The 12047-nt window shown below is 36.2% G+C and overlaps 1 protein-coding gene across 1 annotated transcript in view; it reads right to left on the bottom strand.

Annotated features, from left to right (window-relative positions):
* Window positions 1-1992: 1992 nt before the first annotated feature.
* CALB1 (calbindin 1) overlaps window positions 1993-12047 on the bottom strand; it is a 40948-nt gene continuing 30893 nt past the window's right edge. Inside the window, exons 7-11 of the mRNA XM_072410946.1 lie at window positions 9911-9966; window positions 6630-6669; window positions 6485-6538; window positions 4395-4466; window positions 1993-3318 (exon numbers count right to left, since the gene is read on the bottom strand). Of these exons, the coding sequence (XP_072267047.1) occupies window positions 3205-3318; window positions 4395-4466; window positions 6485-6538; window positions 6630-6669; window positions 9911-9966 (336 nt within the window). The 3' untranslated portion in view covers window positions 1993-3204. The remainder of the gene's footprint in view (window positions 3319-4394; window positions 4467-6484; window positions 6539-6629; window positions 6670-9910; window positions 9967-12047) is intronic.

The raw sequence follows: 12047 nt of genomic DNA, 5'->3' as shown, positions 1-12047 counted from the left end.
GAATTTTATTTAGAGAATACAGAGAACATGGTGTAAAATATTGTTTCACTGGAGTATTTTTCAAGATCTGCAGATCAATGCAAATCACAGAAGACATGGTTTCAAATTGCTTAATTACACATCATTATTAAGAGATGCATTTACAAAGCGTCTTCATCAAATGGGTTGTGCATTCTACATGACTAACCATTCTGAAATCTGCAGACAATTCCATGTGTGTGGCCAATAATATGTCATACCTATTATAACATCAGGTCGGTTGGCACATACACTTTGTGATGTAATACATTTGTATATATAACTGTATTATTCTATTGTACTGATCTAATATAGAGGCAAGTAACATTGTGCAAATTGTAATAGTATATAGCAACCAATCGAAAACAGCCTTTCATTGCCCTTAGTACTGATAAATGACATATTATGGTTGCTATGTTTTATGCACAGCATTTGCCTTTTTGTAATGTGTTTAAAAATAGTGTGTTACCATTACAATTTGTTGTTTAGCACGTTTAACATGCAGATCTTTAACTTATTCCAACTGCAAGCAATATAGATACAGTTGTATAATATATTTCCTGGTAGTATAGCAAAATAGATCCATGGTGTATGCAGTGTTGTGTTGTGTCTGATGCATGTAGTTTAGATATTTGGAGCCGAAAAGAAACCTTTCTGGATATAAATATGGGAGATGCTACTGGTGAAATAATTTTGGAGAACCATGTGCCAGGTCTGCATGCTTGTTTAGTTAAAAAGCAGCTGCCCTATTCTGGCTTTAATGATCAAAGTGACAGTATCTTTTTAAACATCAGTTTATAAGTGATATATAAGGCCCATATTGCTTCCTTAGGACACTTGGGCCCAGTATTGCAAAAAGATCATATACCATGAAACCCAGTAATTCTTATTTAAAGAGAACCAGCAAATGTGTCAATAGTCTGCAAGGGCAACAGCTTATCTGTGGTGATGATGAAATAGACACACAAAGTTCCACGTACTTGTGAACTTGCATGTAGGTTTTTTGAGACAAAAGGCATTACACACATTTTAGATTCTGTTTCATAACATTCATTCAATACAACTAATCCATCTTTCAAAACAGAAAACCACACTTCCTAGGTATTGGTTTTAGTAGTTCAAAACTTAGAAATAATCAAATCTTATTAGTGTTTTACAACTATTTTGTCCAAAATGTAGTGTTCCCTTCAACAACAAATATGACGCAAGCAAATCCCCCCTGAAACTGAGGGCCAGGCAATTCCCACTAAATTGCCCACTTACTCCAAGTCATCAGAATGTGAGTTAGGTTTTTACTTGAAGTCCAGTTGCAGATTACACAGTTGCTATCCCTAGTTTGGAACAGGTACCAAGCATGTTGCCAGTGGCCTCTTAGTGACCCATCATTAATATAGGTAGAGGCCACAGGGAGCAAATAGCAGTATTTTGAGACAACTTCATTGTTGTCTGATTGACTTTAAGGCAAAGATCCATATTATTTTACATTCCTGCAAGTGTGCAAAGCACAGGTGGATTATCTGATCTTATATGTGAGTATATTCAGAACTGGAGCTGTATTCAGAGGGCTTTAAGAAGGTTTTAGGGGTCTGAACACAAGCATCATACTTTAGGTGGAAATTATATTTTAGAACTATTGCAGCTACTTGAGGCCAATTAATAAGCACTGTTCCTTATCTGAGTGTATTTGCACAGGCAGTCGTAAATTTTGAGTCTTCAAACAAAGGTAGACAGACTGCAGCTGCCAACCATACTCTCATCCCTTTAGCCAGCCTGTGTGCAGGATATTGTAACTGGATTAGCATCTTAGAATTAAAGAGATCCAAGAACAAGTTTTCTATAGCTTTTTTAGAAATTAGTAAACTATGTATTCCTTATGCCTTGCCTGCCATGTGCCACTAAAAAATAAACAAGTATATGTAGTTTACCCACACATATAGGGCCCCTGGAACAAAGACACTCAAAAAGATAAGGCTCTACATTTTCCATATTTGAGATCTTTAATGTATATGCAAACAGAGTAAAGCACTTTTAACGTAACCTTTGCAGATGTTATGAGGGTCTGAAGCCCAGTGAAGTGCAAAATGTCTCCAAAGTCTTCTAAATTCTAAACTAGCAGCCCTTTTGCTATTAGATCCAGTGCAGTGAGAGATTAAAAAATGCACCAAAAATGCAGACTTGGAATGATTGTGCACTGTAGATCTACCAAAATAAAGTACTTGTTCTGTAGAGAATGACATATATTTGTGGCTAGCAAATACTTCACTAACTGGGTTATGAACATTTTTTAGATTTCTTGTTGAAAAATGGGAAAATCCAGATGATGGCAAATGTTGATAAATAATGCTTGATTGGGTATAAATGTGTGAGAATCTGGTGGTAAATGGTAAATGATAAACAATAAAAAAATGAGAACAAAAAATGCAATTAACCTCATTTTTGTTCCAACTTAGTGATCTTTTGACATTGATTTCTTGGTTTAATTACATATTAGGTGTGTTTGCATGGGTTCCTAAAAATCATTGCTGCACCACTGAAGAATGGTCATTTCGCTAGTTGACGTTGTTCTATGTGCCTATATCTCTTAATGAATCCAATGCATTTTTCCTCAAATATATTATTGCCTCTTTCCTTTAGGATATATAGACCTTTTAAATCTAATTCTTAAATCAATTAGTTAATGTGTGTGATCAGTACGCGTTTAAAGTTGATGGGTCTGGCATGAAGTAGCAGGGCTTTTCAGCACTCAAACTTTCAAACTTCGAAACTTTAAAAAGCTAAATAAAGGGGTATATTTAATTCCTTTATAGGTAAACTGACAGAGTTGTCCTAAAATATTCAGATTCTTGGACATATTAAGACTCTGGTGCCACAAAAGCCATTGTTTCTTATACAATGTGTCTCTCAAACTTGTATTTCCAAGCATATCATAACCTTTAATCAGTGTACAGATATACATTCTATCTCTGACAAAGACATACTCTTATTTGTTTCTCCCTTATAGTTACAAAAACTGTACATTACAAACAGTATAGAAACAAACCAAATGAAAAAGAAAATAAAAGAATCATTTGCAGCACATTCTGGCTAATTTGCTCTATGTAATTTAGATTTACAGATAAAAAATAGCAAAGTTTAAGACTTCTAGTGCCTATCCAGTACAGTTTTCGGGAAGATCCAGGGGAGTCGCTAGTTTTCGTCAGCACAGAGGACTAGAGCCAGCTCCGTTCTGTACAGCTTTCCTCCATCTGACAAGGCCATGATGCTTTTCTTGTATGTCGGGATGCTGTTTATGTCTAGGTCCTATTTAAATAAACAGATAATGTTTTATAATCCAGTTCAGATCATCAAGTGATCATTCTAGGTTTCAAGCAAGCTAATAATTATGACATGTTCTGCTCATTCAATGCAAAGCAACAGGTTATCTTTAAAGCCAACACACTTTCCCCCAATGCCTAACTGGCCTAGATTTCTTCCTTAAAGCGTACCTAAGCTCAATATTTTACTTTAGAGAGGTAGACAACCCTTCTGAATCAAGTAAAAATGTTGTAATTTTTTTTTTAAGTGAAAAGACTTAATGGGAGCGCAGAGCCTCCTGGGATACCTTCGTCATGCTTCCTGGGAGGCTCTGGCGAGATCAGGCATGCGCAGAAGGAACATTTTTTCCACTAAAGGGAAAGAGATGCGAAAGAGATGAGATTGGCTCTCTTTTTTGTCCCCCATCACAGCGGCTACATCAACCGATCTCACACCTGCACAGTGCAAGATCAAGTCGCAGGAGATGGCGGCGCCTGGGACGAAGGGGGATTCCAGGACAATGTGGCACTGGATCATGGGAAGGACCAGCGCCATTGAGGGATCTGTGGGATTAAAGGTAAGTGTAACTTTTTTAAATTTAGTTTACTTACTCTTTAAAAACTATGCAGTGCCAGGCATGGCCACATCGTAAGGAATTTTGAAAGAGGACTAAAAGTAAGTATTCTGTTAGGGAGCATTCAAAGAACAACTTCACTGAAGTTGTCTTTTAGAGTTCGAGGTTAAAGATTTGTATAGGAACAAAATTTAATTTTAGAACTTTTTTCAGTATCAGAAGCCTCACACTAGGAATTACAGGTACTAAAAACTGACTACAATGTTTAGGGTTACTGTACCTTGAACATCATCATTGTTCTGTGCACTGCTGTGTATATTAAGCCCATCCATTTGTTTTCCCATAATTTTTTAGCAGCTCCTCTATCTGCATAACAATGGCTCAAGCGACTTAATGTGTTTCCACCAATTACAGGTTTCTCTTTATCCCTCTTCATAAATTAGTCAGGTTTTTAAAACCTAATTTAAAACCAAATTATCTTTTCCAAAAATAAAAGTTGGAGCTTTACCTTTTTATTCTTTTCACAGAGATCTTTCAGCAAGGCGTCCAATTCATTTTCATCTATATAGCCACTGCCGTCCTGCAAGATAAATGGAAAGCCGTCGAGTGAAAGACGTGCATTTAATGTGCTGTACCACTTCTTTCCAGTCTGAGCTTTATGTAAATGAGCTCAGCGAACATTTTTTACTTTAAATTTAATGGACCCTAAAGTTTAATAAAGTTCCTTGTTTTATGAAGTCAGAGAGTCACAGCTGGCATGGTAAAGTGCACGCTCCACACAGCAATGGACAAAGATAGACTTCTGGGACAGCCAGGGGAAATGCTTAATGCAATGTCTGTTTTCAGCTGGGAAGCTCATTCCAGCTTTGGCCTCAGCACATTAAAGTGGATGTAAACCCAAAGTTTTATAGTGTTTAGTTTGCTAAAGCACTGTATATTAGAACTGAGTCTGAGTATGGACTACATAGTAACAACTGTCATATTGGGTCTGATTTATTAAAGCTCCCCAAGGCTGGAGAATACACACTTTCATCAGTGAAGCTGGGTAATCCAGCAAACCTGGACTGGATCTCTTAAAATTAATTTGCTATTTGTTAACAAATGTTTTCATTCCTGGACCAGATCCAATCCAGGTTTGCATGATCACCCAGCTTCACTAATGAAACTGTATCCTCTCCAGCCTTGGAGAGCTTTAATAGATCAGACCCATTAGAAGAAGGTGTTAGTGTTATTGGGTATACAAACCAATATTTGCTTTAAAATAGACAAAAACAGAACAAATAGATCTGTAGACTTTGAAGAAACAACAAAGACTAGTTTCCAAGTGATCCAAAAGTGCAGAAGCCCATGAATCTGTGTTTTCTACTCATCTGCAGACACAAATCTTTATGTTCTTCCTATGCTTAGTGTTGATCCCCCACTATAAAGGGCAAGTCTCACTGGCCAATAGTAAGGCACCAAGGCTCAGGAACTAATACTACTATTTGAATGTTGGAGCTACCGGGCACTGTACAAGGTAATTAACCATAACTTTGTGCATACTTAAAGTCAATAGATATAAAGGATATGGCACTAACGCTTTTTTATTGTACAGCGCGTGTTGGCGTTTTATAAATCCTGTATAATAATAATAATAATAATAACAACACTTCATAAGAGGCTGGTAATGATATGACTATGGACCTTGCAAAGCACTACATAATATTTTGACGCTATATAAATACTGGCTAATATTAATAATAAATGTTTCCTTGTAGGCAGTTGATGGTTAGAGGTCAAAGGTCTGGGAACACTTTAGTTTATTCAATAAATTAGAAATATAAAAGTAATGCAAATGCAAATACAGAAAAACTGATGTTGAGTCAATGGTGCTTACAAAGTGTTAACACTTGGTAAAGAATTTTTTTAGATGTTTGGGATTTGTATTAAATAAATGTATTCATGCAACTTGAAATTTGTGGTCTTATAGTATACATTGAATATTCCAGAATTTGAATTTTAAATTAAATGAAAAGTATCTCATGGTATAACTTTTGTAAAGCACAGCAAGCTCTTCAAGCACAGGAATCATTTTCCAGCTACATAAAGTGTGCTTTGAAAGATTGCCATGATTTCCTGAATTTATCCAATAAAGGTATTAATTATCCTCATTTTACATTTAGGAACTGTTTCAGATCTTCCAACTTTTCAATTAAATAAATAATCCCTCCTTTGGAATCAAGCCCCTCTGCTCCCTTTTCCTTTGTTTTTCTTTTGGATCTAATATATAGGGCTTTAAAAATGAATGTACTTAAAAAATGATATAATTCACCAAACTCATCAAAATCTAAAAATGCACACTGCAGAATCACAAGGCAAATGTGTTTTACTGCAACATGGGTTAAGGCAGGACTTGGCCCTTCTATCACAACAATTTGCATGCCCTTTTTTTATTTATTGAGGTACATTATAGCCCAACTAAAGTATGTGAGAGAAATAACATTAATAGATCAAATCATTTTTTTTACATATGAATTTTTTAGGATGCATATACCTGGGGGTTGGTAGAAAATCCACATTAACAGTCCAAAAAAAGAATACATAAAAATCTTATCATACCTTATCGTATAACTCAAATGCCTTATTGAATTCTTTGTTACACATCTTGACTCCCTAAGATTGAAAGAATAAAAGAAATGCATTTATGTATAGTCTCCTGCCATGACACTGTATTGCTGCACTGAGAATAAAACAGAATTCATACCTGGAATTTGAGAAGGAAGTTTTCTTGTATAGGGAGTAGCCTATAAAGAAAATGGAAAAACAAGAAAAAATAGTTTAAATTTATTAAACGCAATATTCAATTTTATGATCAACAATTACAAAACAAATGTTTAATTTTTCTATGATTCTTATAGATTATCTTTAGATTATCCTATAGATTATGATTCTTATAGATTATTTTTTTATGATTCTTATAGATTATCCATCTCAATGTGAATATACCCCATCCCATTTCAATGCAAGTTAGAAAGATGAATCTGGCATTTTCCCAATGAACCACATTTAAAAAAAAATGTGGCCATGTCTTTTTTTTTTGCTGTTTATTTTTCCAATCACCCTGCAATGAAAGAAGAATGCTTATTGACACCTCCGTGGTGAGGTACCTCCAATTTCTAATAACAACATTACTGAACTCCTGTCTGCTGGTTCTGATCCTATTTTACTGTAGGTGTTTTTTCTTTAAAATATGGTGGCAAGGTCACTTTCATTATTTTTTTATTCCTAATAAAGCCCTAATGTGTGATGTTACATAAATAAAACCAAACCACCGCCCCCCAAATTCTGTATTCTCTTTACTCTGTGTCTGCCATAATCTGGATAACCAGTTGCCCATACATTTACTTTATTTAGGTCTATGAATGTGGAACAGTCTACTCCTTATTTTCAACTTGGTGCTTTCAAACTATTTTTAAGGCTGAGACATACAATTCTGTACAACTATACAGAATTAAGTATAATTTTCCTTCATATCCCCTTATTCTTTAAAATAACGTGTGTTAGTAGATATATATGGTAAGGACCATTGCTGATTATCACTATTATCACTTTAAGCCTTGCTTCACTAGACAACGGACCTACAGCAAAGAATAGGCACTTATTTACATTCTTGTTCTGGATCATTGAGTCACGAAATAGTAAAAAACATAATAAGGAGGAAAACCATATAGGTTGCATCAATGGCGTGTGCGTTCTGTATATATTCTTGCTTTACTAAACAGGCCTATGCTTTTTACATGTTTGTTTCTGATTAGTTATTTATCAAATAGTGAAAACATATTAATTAGGATGCACACCCAAAAATAATACATCAATGGCTTTTTTGTATGTATATACTCAAATATACACCGAGCAACCGACTTTCTGTATATTTCCCAGTCCTTGTTCTGCAAGGGGTTTAGGCATTATTATGATATACTGAATGTGTGTCAGTTTATTTGGATAATTAGCCTCTCCCTTTGCCCATACTGCCAAAGTCTGCAGAAGTGAACAGCTAGCTTATGATCCAGCAGAATTAGACACTTCCAGAAATGTAGATTTCTTAGTCCTCCTTTGCACATTTTGGTACCTCCTGCCTGCCTCTACATCACTAGTAATGAATAAAGGCCAGTGGATCATACCACAGTACTAATATGAGGACTAGAATCCATCACTTTCAAGAATTCCAGTCTATGTAGGATCTTCAGCCGGCAGAGTGACTTCATTATTGCAGGGATTAGCAAATTGAGCAGCAGGAGAAGTGAGTATTCTGAGTCTTATTTGCAGCAAATATTTATCACTTTTGGTGACATAACTTTATTAAAAGGTAATATAGCAAGAAACTAAATACATTCCCATGATCAGTCTTATTTGGCAGCCACCCTTGTGACTCACATACCTCTGCAACAAAATTGTTGGCAGGACTCACCCATAACATTTCACAAAGATTGCCGCCAGTAACAAACTATATCAGAAAAGTGCAGAAACACGAATTTCTGGCTGATAAAACTATCAGCATCTTATGGTGTCAGATGTTAGCAGAACATTTAGGAGTTTGTTACAAATGATGTACATTGTGAACATTGTGAAAAGTCATGGATGTATGGATACAGAGAGGCATATTTGCTAGGGGGACTAAGAATATTTACCCACAGTTGTGTGAATATTTACTTTAATTATCCAGTCAGATGAAAATCATGTCCACCCTGCACACTAAATACAACTATGCTAGAAGAACCCTTTAAATTGATTGGTTTGGAAAACTGCTGCTTTGGAATCCCACTGTGGGTTTGATCTCTGCTGAAGACCAGGATTAGAGCTCAGACCAAATCATTGCATTAAGCAAAGATCATGTATATGACTGCTAGGGTTCTAGGTCAGTTGTCTAGCTACAGTGGGATCCTGAAGCCACAGTTTTGTTAAAACAGGTTTTTGCTTTTTGCATGCTTTAATTCATAAATACAGGTAGTCCCTGGGTTACATAGGGGATAGGGACTGTAGGTGTTTTCTTAAGTTGAATTTGTATGTAAATCGGAATAAGTACAATAATTTGATGAATGCAATTATGACATATGTTTGTCTCAACATATTATTAGGCAGCGTGGTGTCAGTTACTGTATAAAATCCTCACTGAGAGTTTATCACAAACAAAGCAAAAAAAAACAACTTTATGGAGCCTAGACATTCATTAACTTCAAAGCTGTGCTTTGATATGCAAAAAGAAACAACTGCAGAGTTTGTCTTGGTCATTAAAGAGTTACAAGATGTTACAGATCAGCTCAGCTCTAAAGCTACGTACACACGTCAGATTTTTATCGCCCGATAATCGGCATCGGCCAAATATCGGGCGAAAATCTGCCGTTTTGTACAGTCGGTGTCGTCCATCGTCCGAACGACCGTCCTGCCGGATCCACGGACGATGGACGACAACCGATCCTAATGAATGTGTTTAGCTAAAGATTTCTTGTGCAAGTCATGCAAACCGCCCCCTCCCCATTCCAAGCCTTCGTTCTGCACACAGCGAGCAGGGAAGCCCGTTCGTATCTAGGAGTCGTCCGTATGTCGGATATCCTTAACTTGGGGACTACCTGTATGCTATTGTTTTTCAGGTTTATTTTATATTGCAAAGTGTTGTTCCTAAAGCACGTGGCATTACATGCTAGACAGTAGAAGCAAAATTACATTTTTTCAACGTAAAACCCTAACTTAGGCATAAGAAATCATGGACATTAGGCAGCATTTTGCAATGAAAGGAAGCTTAGTCTGTTTTTCTACACAAGGTACCTGTACTATATATCCTCCACTGTCCATGCAGCATTCAATGTATACTACCTTCCTATTGCACTGCACTGTGCTTACCAAATGCCAACCATAGCACACATCAAGGTTACCAAGTGCAGGTAAAATCACAGTCTCATGTTTACTGCCGCACTATAGGGTGCACTGTTCATTGCTTTCAAAGGCTTAATGGACATTCAGACAGATCTAAAACCTTGCACTTCTTACCGTGCCATTTCTGTGAGTCCTAGTTTTCCATCATTATTTGAATCAAACATCCTCAGCTGGAAATAAAGAAAGAAAATAAAACTGTGAATTTGCTGTACACACAGCACATATTATATTTTGATAACCAACATTGACCTTTTCATTTTTCTCCTTTTCATAGGTGCAGCCTGTTTTTGTTTTCTATAGGAATCAACTGGATATGTACTGTATATTTGCAGCAAAACGTGTTTTAATAAAATTGCACATATAATAACCCTAAAGATTATAAAGAAGCCTGGATTAACACATCTATGGTGCATTAACACACTTACAGTAATAAGCATTATGTTGCCTGTTAAGGTGCATTGCAATGCAGACCAATTGACTTTATAATGGACCTGCATCTTTTTGCATCTGATGTACAAATGCTTCACGTCTGTGTGTTGAGGTACGCTAAAATGCAGGACTATTGTGGTGCTTTAGGCACATATAGAAAGATTTTGCCTTACCGTCCTGGGAACAACTTTTTCTAGATAGACTTTGAAGTGGATTAAAGTCAGAAAATGATTATTATTATTATTATTATTATTAATAATAATATTAATAATAATAAACAAGATGTATATGGGGCCAACATATTGCACAGCGCTGTACATTAAATAGGGAATGATAAAAACAGTTTACCCTAATCAAAGCAGCAGTATAAAGTTCAGCCTGTTACATTTCCCTTAGCAGTGGCATTATGTAGAGGGTAAATCTAAAGGTAAATCAGCTCCTCCATATAGACCAGTGTTTCTCAACCAAGGTTCCTATAGAGGTTCCTGGGGGTTCCTTCAGCAATGAGCAGTTTGTAACTCCCAGGTTAGTTTAGGTGGCATCAATGATCTTTTTGACTATCTGTAAGGGTGAGATTCTCCCCAATGTCAAGCAATGTAAGAGGCATTCTTCCTATTGACCACCATGTTAATATACCGTGAGTTGAGGATAAAGTAATTATAGCTTGGGTTCCCTGAAGACCTGAAAGTTATTTTAAAAATATTAAAAAGGTCAAGAAACGCTGATATACAGCAAAGAATAATTTAAGGAGTAAAGAGGCTTCTGCTGTATATATAATATATCTAAGGATATCCTGATCAGTTAGGCTCATTTAAGGAGCAAAAACATTTAGGTCAATGACAGAAAGCAACCCCTGAATGCATTATCAGCAGATTCTCAGTTTTTTAAACATAATCTCACTTTATTCTCAGTTTAAATTGGCCACGTTTCTCACATTAAGGTAGTAAGCAAATACTACAAAAGTGAATTGTAGGTAATGTTGTACTCTACTTGACTTTTTCAGTGAAAAAGTTTTACTGTATTGACAATTATTTTCAGTAAAGGTTTGTTCTATTTCTTTGTGCTTTCAGATTGTTGCCAGCTGCAATGGAAGTACAATATGGATGGGCTGTAGAAGCACTGGGTATGACTATGGTTAAAGCAGAACTAAAGTTCCACTTTTTAATATTGCAGAGTAGTACAGGCAATGTCCCTTCTGCAATGATCCCTCACACCTATTTAATTGCTCTAGGAAACTGTCAAAAAAGCTGAACAGTGCAACTTAGGATGCCAATATAAACAGCAATCCTTGCTTCCCTTGCATGTGCTGGAACTAAGTAACTACCTCGCACATGCTTGGGAGTTATTTCATCCCAGCCCGACCAACCAAGGTAGTCATATATCATCTGTAAGAACAGAAGACGGGATAAGATGGGGATAAGATGCCCTGCAACGGAATGTGGACACGGGAGTGTAGCAAGTTTAGTTTTTGCTAAACAGAAGATCACTGTAAAGTATTCCAGAACATCCCTGAACCACAAAGTTGTACTAGCATTCCTTTTTTTAATTTATATATTAAAGGATTTTTTCACATTCAGGGTTCAGTTTTCATGAGCAACTACTCTCCCTCTCTAGACCTCCACAGATTCATCAAGGTTGGACTGTCACTATTCTTATTTACATTCCTGTGCTGCATCAGCCTGTGTATTACAGCCCTGTAGATTTCTATAGGTCTGTGATTGTCTTCTCACACATGATAATTGCACTATATTTATTCAAAATTTTGGTTTTAGGTCAATTTTACTTTAAAGTATATGCAAACCAAATAATACCTGGAATACCA

This window comes from Pyxicephalus adspersus, chromosome 5 (genome assembly GCF_032062135.1).
Source record: "Pyxicephalus adspersus chromosome 5, UCB_Pads_2.0, whole genome shotgun sequence".
NCBI lineage: Eukaryota > Metazoa > Chordata > Amphibia > Anura > Pyxicephalidae > Pyxicephalus > Pyxicephalus adspersus.
The sequence above is the reverse complement of the archived record's forward strand: the minus strand, read 5'-3'. Positions and strand labels throughout refer to the sequence as shown.